Source organism: Chlorocebus sabaeus, chromosome 2 (assembly GCF_047675955.1).
Source record: "Chlorocebus sabaeus isolate Y175 chromosome 2, mChlSab1.0.hap1, whole genome shotgun sequence".
NCBI lineage: Eukaryota > Metazoa > Chordata > Mammalia > Primates > Cercopithecidae > Chlorocebus > Chlorocebus sabaeus.
This window is the reverse complement of record NC_132905.1, coordinates 4,275,626-4,292,525: the sequence shown is the minus strand read 5'-3', so window position 1 is coordinate 4,292,525 and position 16,900 is coordinate 4,275,626. Positions and strand designations below refer to the sequence as shown.

At 31.5% G+C, this 16,900-nt stretch overlaps 1 protein-coding gene and 1 long non-coding RNA gene across 4 annotated transcripts in view; one reads left to right on the top strand and one right to left on the bottom strand.

Moving 5' to 3' along the window:
• Window positions 1-16,900, bottom strand: part of SYCP2 (synaptonemal complex protein 2) — a 54,732-nt gene that overhangs the window by 4,134 nt on the left and 33,698 nt on the right. For 2 of the 3 annotated variants that reach the window (XM_008012286.3, XM_073005498.1), the window contains exons 22-33: window positions 13,443-13,513; window positions 13,292-13,349; window positions 12,794-12,849; window positions 12,324-12,381; window positions 11,714-11,882; window positions 9,458-9,495; window positions 8,823-8,993; window positions 7,267-7,465; window positions 5,955-6,160; window positions 1,929-2,114; window positions 983-1,073; window positions 556-711 (exon numbers count right to left, since the gene is read on the bottom strand). In XM_008012286.3, coding sequence (XP_008010477.3) covers window positions 556-711; window positions 983-1,073; window positions 1,929-2,114; window positions 5,955-6,160; window positions 7,267-7,465; window positions 8,823-8,993; window positions 9,458-9,495; window positions 11,714-11,882; window positions 12,324-12,381; window positions 12,794-12,849; window positions 13,292-13,349; window positions 13,443-13,513 — 1,459 coding nt within the window. The remainder of the gene's footprint in view (window positions 1-555; window positions 712-982; window positions 1,074-1,928; window positions 2,115-5,954; window positions 6,161-7,266; window positions 7,466-8,822; window positions 8,994-9,457; window positions 9,496-11,713; window positions 11,883-12,323; window positions 12,382-12,793; window positions 12,850-13,291; window positions 13,350-13,442; window positions 13,514-16,900) is intronic. The other variant, XM_008012328.3, reaches the window with a different exon arrangement.
• The window catches only part of LOC103243270 (uncharacterized), a 40,369-nt gene that overhangs the window by 14,271 nt on the left and 9,198 nt on the right, over window positions 1-16,900 (top strand). The gene's annotated exons all lie outside the window — the stretch shown is intronic.

Below are 16,900 nucleotides of genomic sequence, written 5' to 3'. Positions count from 1 at the left end.
TAAAAACAATCTGCTGAAGTTAAAATATGCATTACTGTAAATTTAGCCTTGTAATTAGGCTAAGAACAAAATCTATCTTATTTTCTGAATCTATGTGAAACCTACAGATTATGAAATCAAAGGCAGAAGAGTTCCTTCTGTTTTTTTAATTTAAAAAGGAGATTATTCTGATTTATAAAACAAACTTTTTGGTATGGCTTGATTACAGCAGAAATGACTACTTTAAGCTGGAACATTTATGGATTATTTTTTAACTGCTTTTTAACTAGTTCCACATTATTGTTAAGTATTTAATGAGGTACTAGCACATCAGTAAATTCATACTCTAGTAAAACCTAAATGTGATAAGTGAGAATGATGAGGGAGATCCATGGGTATATAAGACCCTTACTACAACAATTATTCATATAAATGTGAACTTTGCAATAAAGCATCATCCATCTTGGACATATCTGAAGTTGTCTTTACAAATTTGTTTTGTAAATAGACTCATTCAAAATATAAGAACCACCTTCCAAATAACTGCATTTTGATACAGGCTACTGATCTACCTACTTTTGTGGATATGATGATCTGCATCTTCAATTTTACACAGTTTTTTGGGAAGTAAGTTTGCTCTCCTTTCTCCTTTCTCTTCCATTTCTACTTCATTGGAATTACTCAGATTATCTTCTATGTATATCCGTTTGCGACTAAGATGTTGAGTGGGGCCTTAGGAACAGTTAAAGAAAGTTAAAAGTGCTACAATTTTCATTAAAAATACCTAATATTTTCTTGCTTTTATTTTAAAAAGCCTTTGTTTCCACTAAGTATTTTTATTATGTTTTAGGTAATTATGCATTCAATTCTACCTAGTTTACTTATTTTCTTTTTCCATTAAGTTGAATAATGGTATGACTTAAAAATACAAAATTTCTTTAGATGAAATGTCATGCAGCATTTCAGTAATCATTTTTTAAAAAGCAAGACTACGACTACAAACCTGATACATGAGTAGCATCACAGGGCATGTCAAACCACATTTTCTCTCTTCCTTCACTAGACTTGGATAATGAAGATGCTGAATGACTTTCCTAAAATATGTATTAGAAATTAGAAAATAATTCTGTAAATATGTTTCGATTCACATTTCATCATCTTTCTCAAACCCAAAAGCCAATAATTTTAAATACTGTCAATTATTTCTCAGATTGTTTCTATCCCTTCCTTTTCATCTCTAATATTTACCATGTGTTAACCTTGATTCTAAGTTGACCTCAATCTTCTTGTAATAGCTGTGATGTAAGCTACTTTTTTTTCTATTCCTGCTTTTCATTTCGTTGAGTCAGGAAATGAGGAGCCACAGAAAACTAAAGTTTAAACTATTCTTTCAAACCACATCTTTCACATCTAACCTTATGTTATACTATTTAAATATACAGGTTTTTTTTTTACTTTGTAACCTTTACATAGGTTACTGATTTTTCTTCACTTAATCTACATATACCTACCCATCCACTTAGGTCTACCTCAAATCCCAGCCCTCTCCAAGTTGTAAAATTCTGTCTTGATTTTCTGTATTTTACAGGTTTTTAAAATATTTTTATTGATGGATGGATGGGCTTTTATGGTGGCAGGAAGTTCAACCAAATACCTATATATTCATGAAACCAGAAAGTGCCAATTATAAATATGCAATCCGGAGTTAAGCAGTGATATCCTCACTATTTAAGACCTTACTACTCCCATTTTAAAAGTTTCAACTTTCTTCTATCAAAAAATATTTTTCTATGATCAAGCCATTCTATATACTTTGAAAATCAGATTTGCAGGTAATAACAGTTGAAAGGCATTAAAATATTATAATTACCACTAAAGGTCAGTAATCTGAGTCTTACAAGAACCACTGTAGTTTAAGGAAAATTTATAAGTTATAGTACCATACTTACCTCTCTTTTGCTTTGTATATAATTTTCATTGATATTTGGAGATTCAATTTCCATAAACCGTTTTTCTGAACTATAACTGCTTACATCTGAATAGCTGTTATGGTTTTGTGTTTCTTGTGTAAGTACCAGAGAACTTTTTTTTTTTCTATTTACAATAGTATTACTCTTAGTTGGAGTATGTCTGGGCTATGAATGAAGACATACAAAAACCCAAAAGTAGTTACAAAATTGTTCAAAGCCCCCCCTCAAAAAGAGTTGAACATAAACATAATAAAAAACATTAAAGCAAAACTTCAAAACTACCTAATTCCCTGCAAAAATTCAATTTCAATTCATAACTAAAAATAAAAAATCCTTAGGCAAGTAGATTATTACTTTGATGACCAAAACCTGTAGATAAGGATCCCTGCTAGTACAGTTTCTATGCTCCAGAGGTCAAAGTCACCTTAACAAGAACATGAATAAGAATTTTTTTTTTGCATTTTCTGTTCCAGTCTTCATGTGTAACAGTTTATATGGCTGTCTATACAGAAAAGCCAAGAGAATCTAGGCAATTATGATAAAATTCAGCAAGGTTGTTGGAGATAAAACAACCAATAGTTTTTCTATATAAAAATTTTAAAACTCAGAAAATATAATTTTAAAAAACGGTCTGATTTTTTTAAATACAGCAAAAAGAAGACCCATAAGATACTTAAGAATTAATCCAACAAGGTGCATAATTTCCTTTGTAGAAGACTTTGCCCAACTTTGTAGGAAATAAGATGAAAAACTGGAGAGATAAATGATGTTTAGCTAAGAAAGATCAACATCAATATTGAAAAATGGCAATTCTTCCCTTAGACAAATGAATTCTAAAATGTATATGAATCAGTAAAGGGCCAAAAGAATTCTGAAGAATGGTGGGGCAGGGGGTATGTGACACCCTATAAATGTAAAATGACCCTAATTAAAGCAATGGTGGCATTAGCACAGAGACAGATAAACAGGCCAGTAAACAGTAAAATCTAATAGTGCCAAATCCAGGCCCATGTGATCACCGGCCTATGACTAAATTAAGATTATTCCACTCCTGATGTTGCACTAATTTGATATCCATATGAAAAAGAAAGCCTGGAGAGACTCAAACCTAAAATTTAAAAATCAAAACTAATATTTTTATAAGAAAATATTTTGTGACAATAGCTTAGGGGAAGATTTCTTGAACAACCCAAAAGATTGGTAAATTTGATTATATCCTATCTTTTGTCATAGGGAAGTTGTGTAATTAAGTGAAAAGAATGTTTACATCATATACAACAAATAAAGAATATCCAGAATATATTAAGAACTCATACAAATTTGTAAGAAAAATCAAACAGTGCAATTTAAAAATAAGAAAACAGGGAATTCACAAAATGGCCAAAATCATGTGAAAATACTCATTGATGCCATGAGTCAGGAAAATGCCAATTAAAGACATAACTTTATGCTTACCAGACTGGCAAAAACAGAAACATCTGATAACACCTAGTTAGTTAAAACTGTAGAGAAATGAGCACTATCTCATAGTGTTGAGAGTGTAAGCAGGTTCAACTACTGCATAAAGCAAATTTCCAACACCTTATTAAGAGTTGACAGTAAAGGGGAAGCATGGGGGGAATGTCTCATGAGTGTCCAGCCAATGAATATAACTATTAAAATTCCATCTAATGCAGAGTAGCATCAAAGATGATGGGTGGGGATTACCTAGGTTTGGAGATTTTGCAAGGTGGCACACTGACAGGATTAAAGGATGTGGGGCAAATGAGAATGACAGAAACACTGGGATTGGTTCTAGGACCTCCTGTGGATATCAAAATCAGAAGATGTTCAAATCTGTGATACAAAATGGTTCAGTATTTGCATATAACCTATACACATCCTCCCATATACATAAGTAATCTCTAAATTACTTATGCTACCCTAATGCAATGTAAATACTCTTAAATAGTTGTTATATGTATTGTTTAGGAAATGGTGACAAGAAAAATAGTCTGTACGTGTTCAATACAGACACAGTTAAAAATATATAGTGTTGTCTGTGGTTGAAAATCCACAGATGTGGAACCCACAGATATGGAGGGCCGACTATATTGATAAAGGATCACAGGAGAATTTGTGTGAATTTCACTAGTGTGAAAATGGGTTTCAAATTGTGGTCTGTAGAAACTCAGTTTTGAAAATATGCCTTGGGGATTATTTGAGGGAAGGAGGTGAGGGAGACTAGGTAGATCTAGCGTTTAGATCTCCTACCTCGACTTTAAACAGCATAGTTCCACTTTTATCTGTCTGGCACACAATGGTCCCCCTTAGCTGCAGTTTTGCTTTCCATGGTTTCAATAACTCATGCTCAACCGTAGCCCAAAAATATTAAATGAAAAATTCCAGAAATCATTTATAAGTTTCAAATTGTGCACCATTCTGTGTGGTGCCATGAAATCTCTGGCCGTCCTGCTGTCCTGCCTGGGATATGAAAATCATCACTTTGTCCAGCATATCTATGCTGTATATGCTACCTGCCTGTTAGTCAAGTAATAGCCATCTCAGTTATCAGATTGACTAGAGATATTGCAGTGCTCAAGTAACCCTTATTTTACTAAATAATGGCCCCCAAAAGCAAGAGTAGTGATGCTGTATTGTTATAGTTGTTCTGTTTTGTCATTGTAATAACTTATAAATTGCATATTTATAAGTTAATGTATAAATTAAACAATCATAGGTATGTATGTATAGGAAAAAAAGATAGCATATATAGGGTTCAGTACTATCCTCCATTTCAGGCATCCATTGGGGGAGGGGGGTCTTGGAACGTATTCCCTGAGAATAAGGGGTGATTACTATACAGAATACAGATAAGAGTTTTGTAGTAGGAATGATCACTTCCTAAGAGATACTACTAATTGTTCTACACATTAGAACTACACACATTTTCTAGATCTGAATATGCTTATTCCTGCAATGCAGGCACTTCTTTCAGATTTCACCATAAAGTCTATGGCCTTTAATAACCTTTAGTTACAAAAATTACATGTTGACAAAGTAAATGGACAATTTAGTTGAAAACAGTGTAATTACAATATTTGGTTTAGGTGTTTATAAGGAAGTTTAACAGGTAAATGGCAGGAATATAAAAAGTAAATATATGTTGAAAAAATTTCTTCATTCTTCCTCATCTATGTATCAAATTATATGTACTATTTCTTCTTAAAATATAGTAGACCCTTCTGAAACCATGGATAGTACGTAACCCTATTATACTATGCACAAATTTCTTTTTCCTAATTTCATAGAAAGAAGATTCATTCTTACCATAGATCTTAGCAACTTCGACATACCTTATTTTTGGTTCCTTATTAAGCACAGACTATTCACCGTTTCACTTAAAGGAATATTTTATGGCTTTTCTTTGGCCCATCTGAATTGTCAGCATCAATACTCTTGCCCTTTGGCGGTATTGTTAAGTAAAATAAGGGTTACTTTAACACAAGCACTGCAATACATCTACATTTGATCTGATCACCAAGATGGCTACTATGTGACTAACAGGCAGGTAGGGTATACAGCATGGATACACTGGACAAAGGGTTGATTCACGTCCCAGGAGGGACAGAATGGATGGCTCAAGATTTCATCACCCTATTCAGAATGGCACACAATGTTAAACATATAAATTGTTTATTTCTGCAATTTCTTATTTAATATTATCAGACCACAGTTGACTGTAGGTAACTGAAACCTCAAAAAGTGAAACCACAGATAATAAGAAACTACTGTACTCTCCTGCTACCACATTCTTCCTCCTGTATAGCTACATATTTATTTTTTGTTAGGTTCATCAAGACTGGCAACTCTCTCTCTCTTGTTATTATGTCCCTCTCCCCCAAGACCCTAGACCAAACCCAAAACCTTAAATAGACAAGCAATGTGTATCCGATTAAGATAGGGAAAATGACTTACTACCTTCAGATATATCTGATAAAGAAAAAAATATATATACATTCTCACCAAAAACAGTGGTCGTGGAATTGGTGAACAACTTTCACTTGCACACAGGAAGTTTTTCTCATTGTTTTTGGGTGACTTTATTGTACCTCCAACTCCACTGTTACTATTTAAGGATTCAAGTGATGAAGTTTTTGGATAAGGTGATATAGATTTTGTTATGCAGTCATAATCCTGAGTAAAATCCTTTTCCGTTATTTTCTCTACACCTACATTGCATCAAAAAACACAAGAAAACAGATGGCAAGCGCTATCATTGATGTCTGCTTTAGAAATAGCATGATCAATTTAAATTCTAAGAATATAAAGATTTGTCAAATCTTCAAATCTTGGCTATAAAAAAGGATACCTTTAAAAAAAAACCAAGTTATATTTCAAATATTTATAAGACTGAAAAACAATAATGGCTGAATTTAAAATATACTTGTAACCACAAGAACTTTCAAAACATTTTCCAATAAAAATATCTACAGTATGACCTGAAATATAAGGATCAACCTAATTATTATCTTGAGTATTTTGACATCATAGCTGACAGTGTTGTATATTAATGTAACAAAATTTTATCATTGAAAAAGAAATCATCTGCTCTACATCTTTCACATAAAAATTAATATAAATAAATCCTCAGACAATTTTCAGATCAAATCAGGGCATGTACATCTGTCTTCTAAGTATGTGCTTATGTGAAATTTTATAGTGGTCCTTAGTACTGAGAACACAATAGCTACTTTAGCGGAAGCAGAAGTATACTAACTGATTTAAGTCTTGCATTTTAACTGAAATGATTAGCATTTAGAAATGCTTTAAAATGTCCTTGCAAGGAAACAAAAATGGTTAAAAAGGGCAAGGTTATACTTTCTATACTAGTAGGCATACACATATACCAGAGCTCCAAAGAATATGAATTTTTCTTTGCCAATTATTTAAAAGTAAAAGCAAAACCTCAACTGTATACAGTATTAATCCACTGTGGGTCCAAGATATTCCTTGGACTTTTGTCAATGAAATATAAATAGAAAAAACAGAATTATCCATAAATTCTCATGTTATTAAATATATATTGAGCTAAAAAAGCACATTAAAATTAAGTATTTAAGATTTCAAGTTATAATTTGTGACTAAATATTTTCCACATTAAAGCATTTGATCTTTAACTTCCTAACATGAAAAACTTCAGTATCCTAGTAGCATTGTTCCCATGTTATCAAAAGTCAAGTTACTAGTATTAACTAGCTTAACAATGAAGTTTAAGTACTATAATCACAAATGCCCCTCAAAATTGTATTTTCCTATAATTAAAGTTATTACTGACCTCTCGTTACTTCTATAGATGATGGACTGCCAGATAAAGATCTAGGAGATAAGTCAAGGCAATTATCTCGTATAGTATCTTTTAGTAGACATGAGTTTTTCCAGTGTTTTGATAGTTCCTTTTCTGTTTCAGCACGGAAGACTTTCTGTTGTTTCTTTGGTAGCTTTACGGTTTTCATTCTGGAACGGATATTCTCCTCCTAAATGTATCAATAACTTTCAAATTATACTCAAGTACAAATATTTACACTTGGACACATAAAACAAATTATATTCAATTATTTATTAAAGGTTGTATATTACCACATACAGGTATAACAAGGACCTAGATATGAGTAGTGAAAGACTTTCTAATATACTAGAAGCCATAAGACGAATTCCCAGGAGAATATAATTTACTATAATAAATATCTTAAGAGATACAAATAGCCTTCTTTGAGGGTTCAAAGAAGATTAGCCCAGTTACTAGGCAGACTGAGGCAGGAGAATCACTTGAACACTGGAGGCAGAGGTTGCAGTGAGCCAAGATCACACCACTGCACTCCAGCCCAGTGACAGAGCGAGGTTGTGTCTCAAAAAAAAAAAAAAAAAAAAAAAAAAAAAAAAAAAAAAAAAGTGATAGAAAATTAGGAAATCTTTAAAGTCTTTTGGGTAAGAGATAACAAGATTGCGAACAAGAAGAGATGGAAGTTTATGATGCTAAATCAGCACACTGTACTGGTCAGAAACCTATCTTTAGTGCCAGACTCTCTGGTTTCAAATCCTAGATCTACCACTTCCTAGCTGTGTGACCTTGAGCAAGCTCCTTCTCTCTGAGCCTCAATTTCCTCAGTTGTAAAATGGGATGACAGTAATAGTACTAATTACCTATAGTACCTATGAGATTTTAAGACATTAAATCTGTAAAGAACTTAATATAGCAGCTGGCACATTGTAAGCACTATATATATTTATATACTATACACATACACTATATGTGTATATGTACAGTGGTTACTATATATAGTGATATATGTAAGTATATATATTTTTCCCATAATTGGAGTTACAGAAAACTATTGAATATTGACGAAAAAATGAAATTATACTGACATCTCATTACTTCTATAGATGATGGACTGCCAGACAAATAAATAACTTTGCTTTCAAGAACAGGTGACTGGGAAAGTGTCTGGACATTATGAGACATAAGAAAGAAGTCAGGGATGGTGACAGGTGAGCCGGTGTGTGAGAAGAACCTCAGACACCAATATTTTGCTTTCACTCAACAGATGGACAACTTCTCCAGGCTATACTTTATTAAAGCCTAATTTTAGAAGATTAAGTACTTCTCCATTTCAAAGATAATATCATAAGGTTATAATTTCACTAGATGCAGACATCTGTTTTATAACAAAAATGCCAACTATTGCCTAAGGGCAAATTTCTAGAATTATTAAATTTTGTCACATAGGAAGTTAACTCTTAAGAAGTAACAAGATAAATTTGACATTTTTTACAAAAAGATATGTTTAATATTTTAAGAGGCTTTTAGAAATTAATCTGAACTGTATTTACCTTTACTAGCAAGTTCTCTTTAAATGAATGTGAAAATTCTTGTTCACACTCTGATTCTGAATTTGAGAGATCTTTATAATTTTTTTTTGTTTTGGTTGCTTTTCGTGGAAGTCTGATCCTTCCTTCCGGAACTGTCTTGTCCATCTTTTTGGTGATATTTTTACTGGGTATCTTTAGGAAAAAAATTCCTGAATATTATTAGATCAATATCTGAGGCACAAGAAATACAAGCAATTTGCTATAAAATTGGCACTGTGACAAGCTTTACGTAAAATATTTGTAAGAATGATTTTTGATTAACATACTTTAAATTAATGGATTTTATCTTCCCATTCCAGTTACCTTCTTTACCATGCTCTGTATCCCTACCATTAAATCCCTGAGAAGCCTGATATATACTATCTAACTGAAGTAAAAGAGATTTTAAAAAATATCTAAAAGCACAGAATAAAATGGAGTCAAATAAAGCCAAAGTGATTTAAAAAGAAACAAGTCAGGAGAAAGTGTGCAAAAGGAGGAACAAGTACATAAAACACATAACTGATAAGAATAAAATTATGAGATAATGAATTATTTTCATATGACAAGAAAAAGTAATTGTAAAGGGATGTTTGAACACAAATTTCTTGGCTTACCATTTTAGAGCTTGGTTGTCCCTTTTCCAAGGATGATCCTGCAATTCAGAAAAATAAGGTTAAATTTTCACAGTAGATAAGAATGGGCATTAAATTTATGAGAACATCATTTCAGCATATTTAAATTAAAATAATAAAAACAGTAAGTTTTTAAAGCATTTGTTAGCATTTAATAAATGAACCTCCATGTGGCTTCAGGCCACCAGGATACCAGCCCTCCTGACACCATAATCTTCTCCTCACCATAATCTTCTCCTCACCCCTTCTGCTGAAGAATCTGGCCTCACAATGATACACTACTTTGGAAGCTTTTCCTTTCCCAGAACTTTTTAGTAGCCCAACTGCACCACATCTCTGATTGGCACCATCTTTAAACTCATCCAAAAATGTAATTTTCAAGAATTGATAACTTTTACTGTATAGTGTTTGGTATGATATGAATTGCCAGTTTTCCTCCCACTCCTTTATTTTATAGAACTTTTTAAACATACAAGAGAATATGTCAACATAAGTTATAAAGTTAACACCTATAAATCTACCACTCAATTTAAGAACCAGATTGTGGATAATGCTGAATCTACTTACATATGCTCTCTTATACCATCCTCTGTGTCCCTTCTGCTAAAAGGTAATTACTGTCCTGAAATCTGCAGGTCTTAGTTACTTGCTTTAAAAACAAGTGTTATTACACAGATATATATCTCTAAACAATATAATGAGATTTATAAAATATCACGTCCTGTATAATATCCTATGATTTATTTTCCATACATCACTATGTTAATAAGATTTATCCATATTATTGATAGCAGCTTTAGTCCCACTTCCCTTTTTTGCCTTTCAAATATCTTTCCAAATAGTCTCTGAAACCTAAGAAATGAGATTATCCAAGCAAAGGAAGCAAAGCTGTTTTGGAAGAAAGGTCCTCTAATCTTGGCAATAAGTCAACTCAAACACATTAACTTGTAGTCGTTCAATAATTTAAACAAAAGAATTCATACAGAATTTCAATTTCATAAATATTTAGTGATGACAGTATTCTAACCTCTAACGTCTTCCTGAGATCTCTCATCTTCTACTTTATGTTATAAATGTTTTTATTTGTACATCTTCCCACTAGACTGTATGGTCCCTGAGGGCATGTGAGTCTTCTTATATTTCTCTTTGGCTGCTTCAAGGTTCAGACTATGATGCAATCTAGCCTCATCTTTCACCATTTTCCCACAAATATGATCTATGTACCAAATACCTTAATACTGCATTCCCTGATTATACTATGCTAATTCAATACTTCTCTCCCTTTTATATATGATAATTCTGCTGCTTTACTTCCTCATGTATCTGGTGACCCCTCACCTAAATTTCAAGATTCAGCTTCATTTCTAAACACATGCCAAAATTCACTTTTACTTTTAAGTAACTATTGGTTATTTTTAATCCTGGAATAAAATAAAGGCTGATGCCTTTAAAATAAATATACATTTAATTGAAAATCACAGAGTTAAGTCTTCTTTTAAAAATGCAACATATAAAATCTTTGTTTTAGCAAACATTGAAATTGATGTTCAGCTGTGAAAATGGTAATTCTCTCTAGCCAAAACTTATACCTGAAACTCATACCAACTACTTCAAGAGATTCACTATCACAAAGAGAAAGCAGAAACCACTTTCTAGGAAAATACTTTGTGGAAAACTTAGGCAAAAAAAAAAAAAAAAATCTGGAAGAAAATTGTTTGCCTTTTGATATATTTTTTGTGTCTATATAAATTCCTTAAAAAGGATGCATGTTGGGTGCAGCAAGAAGATGGGATATTTAGTAAAAAAAATATATATACACATATAGATATTTTATACACAAACACATAAATGTAAATACATGTAAATATATATAGGTTAGTGTCAAAGTTCAAGCCTTGATCTTAAAGGTGTTGAGTTCATGAGTAGTTGGTATATTATTCACAATAATTAGCTAAATAACTGGATAATACTGGGCCATGAGTAGACAAGTGATGAGAATCATGAGCCAAGGATTATGATAAATCATAATTTGTATTCCTAAGGTCCTATTAAAAATAAAATTTAAATATAACCATATTACCAAAATAACAAAAAACATAAAAATTGTAGTGTTTTGTCCTATCCATGAAAGTATGTAGTAATGAAGTCTAAATAAAATAAGCTTATATAAAGCATTTTAAATAATTGAAATAAATTGTAAAATCATTTGCAACATTTCTCCAAAAGATAATTTCTTACTTGATTTTCCACTTTTATGATTCTTCACATTTTTATTTCTGCTATAGTCTATTAGCTGTGGTTTTGATTTGGGTTCTCTTAGCCAGCTAATATCAGTCTTGCTGTCATCACATCTGTACTCTGTTTCAGTATCACTAAATAGATTTTTCTTTTGATGATTTGTTATAATCTATAAAAAAAAGTTTGAAATGCATGAAGAAATACTACATCTCATTATATCATGCAAGGTAAGTTAAACCAAAACAACAACAACAAAAAACAATATCCTAATTTAGGATGGCATTAATAACCTATCCAAGAAAGTCACTTGGAAAACCAGATCAGATAGTGATATTTGCATTTTGGTGTTGATGTTGTTAATTCAAAGTTAAAACAACTTATTTCCAGAGAGATATAACCTAATAGTACATATAGAAAAAAAACTAAACTTGTCATTTCTTTTATTAGATGATTACAAACAGCTGAAAGACAATAAGAAAATTCATAATAGGAATGTGGATAGTTGCATAAATAAAACAATCAAAATATTTTTTTCTTGTTTTTGATAATCTTTAACATTAAAAATTAAGAGAAATACTATTTCTAATAGACATATTGAGATATAACTTACATTTTTATCTTTTGTTTTGACAGAAGATTTAAGTTCATCATGATTCCTTGGACCTACCCTTAAATAAAAATATGTATTAATTAAAAAATACCCTTCATACTTGTTTTCTTAAGGTAACACACAATGGACAATTAGACCTGAGTTTTCAGTCTTAACTCTTTCACTAATTAGCTATATTATTCTGGCCAAGCCACTTATCCTCTCTGACCTCAGTTATAAAATAACTATGTTAGATTAAAGTACTACTAAGTCTTTTCAGCTTCATGATCTAGGATATACAACTAATATTCAAAGGGATGATAATTTGCATATTAATTTAGAGTAAATGCTGAAGTAACAGAATCATAATGGGAGTAATAATAACTGCCATTTTTAATTCACTCTTCTCATTTGTTAAACTCTAAGACTGGGAAGAGATATTTAAGAGGAAAAAAAAGATCAGAATATTTTAATCGAATAAAAGTACCTACAATCTAATCGACTTATCCGCACAGGCTTCTTTAGCTGCAGCTTTAAACTCTTGGATCTACATTGTAAATAAACATTAAAAAAAGAGTTGTCAATGTCAAACACGAATTAAAAGGAATAAACATCTAGTTTTGCTTCACAAAATAATAAGATTTGACATAAAATTAACTTTACTACAATATTTATGTTTGAAAAGAAAACATACAATAAAAATAAATAAGTTTTACTTTTCATCAATAAGAAAGGTGATTTTCTTGGTAGTGAAGGCTTTCTACCCCACAATTGCTTGTTTTTCTCTATCTTATTCCAAAAAAAAAAAAATTGAAAAAAAAGACACCTAAATATACATAGGCTGGTTATCCAAAATATTATTACCTATTTCTTAAAAAATTTAAAGCATGTAAGATGATGCACATTAAAAACATACTACCTAATAACCGCACGGTAAATACAATGTAACTTCTCAGTAAATACAAAGTATCTATTGATTTTTAGCTTACTCCAAGTTTTATGATAGGGTCATCTGCTCCGTTCAAATTAAAATTGTAAACATCATTCCTGTGAAAATGAAGAGAAATATTAGCTCCACTTAAATACGTGTAGTCTCTTCAAATATGAAGAAAATGAAAAATATTTACAAAAAATACTTACAATGGGCACTCAGAAGTAACATTGACAAAAGTAGTCTTCAGTTTTCTGTAGCTTTTTTTCTGAACTTTTTCCTAAATACAAAAGAGGGTTATAAAAAAAATCATTAAATGGATAACAGGTATATGAAAAAATGCTCAACAGCACTAATCATCAGAGAAATGCAAATCAAAAACTGAGATGTCATCTCACCTCAGTTAAAATGGCTTGTACCAAAAAGACAGGCAATAACAGATGCTAGTGAGGATGTGGGTCTCATACACTGTTGGTGGAATGCAAATGGTGGTACAACCACCGTGAACAACAGTGTGAAGATTCCTCAAAAAACTAAAAATAGAACTATAGTATGATCCAGCAAGTTACTGAGTATATATCCAAAAGAAAGGAAATCAATATACCAAAGAAGTATCTGCACACCCATGTTTACTGCAGCATTATTGAAACCTAAGTGTCCATCAATGGATAAATGCATAAAGAAAATGTGGTCTGTGTATATACAATGGAATATTATTCAGCAATAAAAAAAGAATGAAATCCTGTCACTTGTAGGAACATGGATGTAACTGGAGGCCAAAGTAAAGTGAAATGAGCCAAACACAGAAAGATAAATATCGCATGTTCTCAGTCATAAGTGGGAGCTAGAAAAGTGAATCTTATGGAGATACAGCATAGAACAGTGATTATCAGAGGCCAGGAAGAGTAGGAAGGAGTAGGGGGGGAACTAAGGGATTAAATATATATATATATAAAATATATATAATATGTAATATTATATATATTTATATATTATATATTTATATTTATATATATAACCAGTGAAATGCACACTTAAAAATGATAAAGATGGTAAATTTTATATATATATTTTACCTCAACAAAAAACTTGTACATTACTCTATGTGCCAAATAATGTGCAATTAATTTTTAAATATTTTTCTAGTTGTGCTTTCACTAATATAAATCTGACATTTGTAACATTCTCCTTAAACTGAATAAAAATATATGCAAAATAAATTAAATCACCACCCATAAGTATAATTGCACTCCTAGGGCCAGGTGCAGTGGCTTACACCTGTAACCCCAGCACTTTGGGAGGCCAAGGTGGGTGGGTCACCTGAGGTCAGGAGTTCAACACCAGCCTGACCAATATGGTGAAACCCTGTCTCTACTGAAAATATAAAAATAAGCTGGGCATGGTGGCATGCGCCTGTAGTCCGAGCTACTCAAGAGGCTGAGACAGGTGAATTGCTTGAACCTGGGAGGCAGAGGTTGCAGTGAACCAAGATCACACCACTGCACTCCAGCCTGGGGAACAGAGCAAGACTCTATGTCTCAAAAAAAAAAAAAAAAAAATCTGCATTCCTATGTTCATTGCAGTGGTATTTATAATAATCAAAACACGGAAACAAAGTAAGTATTCATTGGCATATGAATGAATTGTGGTGCGTGTATATTTACATGAAGAAATATTATTCAGCCTTAAAAATAGTATATCCTGAAATTTGCTATAACATGGATGAACCAAGACAAGAGGACATTATGCTAAGCGAAATAACCAGACAGAAAGAAAATACTGCATGATCTCCCTTATATGTGGAATCTTAAAAAAAAGAAAAAAAAAAGTCAAATCTATAGAAATAAGAGAATAAAACAGTGGTCACCAGAGGATGGCGGGGGGAAGGAAAAAGGGAGATCAAAGGATACAAAGTTGCAGATATGTAGGATGAGTAAGTCTAAAGATATAATGCAGAACATAAGGACTATTAATAGTATTGTATAATACACCAACTTTATATAATACAGTATTATATAATAGGTTGTTGTACCAACCTATTATATTTGGGATATTTGCCAAGAGTAGATTTTATGTGTCCTTGCCACATACACACAAAGATGAATGAATACATTAATTTGATTATAGTAACCATTTCACTATGTATATCATGTTATACACCTTAAATATATACAATAAAACTACTTTTTAAAAATATTGAAGACAAATAGTAAAAATATAATAGAAAATATTGTAAATCTAATAAAATCCTTTAACCTTAATACTTACTGACATTGTTGTATGTAGATAAATGACCTCCTTACTGGAATTCTACAAGCTAAATTTTGGTGATGCCATGATCACAAACCAAGCATGCTTCTACTTTGTTTTGGATTTTCATTTGCTTTAAACTCTTAAATAGAAAACTTTGAGAGGCTAAGGTTTAAGTAAAATCTCATATAAGAGAGTCAAAAAGCTATCAATTAACTAGTATTGTTAGGAAAAAAATGTGTTAGATTATTCATACAGTCTACAACTAAAAAGATATACAACCAGATCTCAAAGTAGTGAGGGCAGAAAAGAAGTTAAATAAAATAACATTTAATAAATTATTAATTGTAATATGTTGTATTAATGATTACTGATCAGAAATAGTTAGACTATCTAGTAAATTAGAAATATTAAAACCTAAAATATTAATTTTATTTTGTGACTCATCTTCAATTTATTTCTCTCGGCTATTTTATATAGAAGTATTTGCATTATTTTAAAAAGGTTCTCTCAATATATTACTCCTCTGATCATTTATCTGACTTATCCTTCCCAGTATTGTTTTTACCAGTGCTCGCATACACGTGTTCATTCATCTGTTGCATCTTTTGTGTGCTGTTACAGAATATGTAAAAATGAGCAAAGATGTTAAAGAAGATAAGCCAAAGGTATCAATGGTATTATAGAGGATACAAAGGTGAGCACAAAAATGTTACAGAAAATACAAAGATGATTCAGAATAAAGTGTAGTGAAAAAATAGAAGAAGAAAAAAAACCCCATGAGTAAAATAGCAAAAATAAATAAAAATGTAAAAGGTACCAAAACACTCTATTGTACAGATTCAGAATTATTGCCAAATGGGTTTCTGAGTCAGGGCATCTTGGAAAGTTTTCATAAGGAAGGTACAAAGCAAGACTTGCAAAGATAAATATTTTAATAATCAGATAAGAGGGTGAGAGAGCCTGCTGACTAAGTTCAAAGTTCATTGCAAAGAGAAAAAGAATAAATACTTAGAAAAGACTTACTTCAGGAAACCTCAAGTTATCATGTTTCAGTTAAACATGATATGCCTAGAAAATTAAGAAACAAGATAATCTTTTAAAGGGACAAGTGAGCCAGTCTATGTTTCCATTTAATTCAATAAGCAACAGGAACCAAAAAAAGGTTTCTGAACAAGAAAGTGGCATGATTGGAGCTGTGTGCTTTGGAAAGAAAAAAAGCTGGTAGTGAATGTAATGTATGGATTGACACAGAGAAATGCTAGAGGCAAAGAAAATTATTAATACATAAAGCCTATTGTAACAATCCAGAGATTAGAAATCAGAACCAAAACTGGGCTAATAGGAGTTGGCCTAGACAGGGGAGAAAACATTCAAGAAGAACTTACAGAGGGGGAACTTCAAAACTTGAAATATT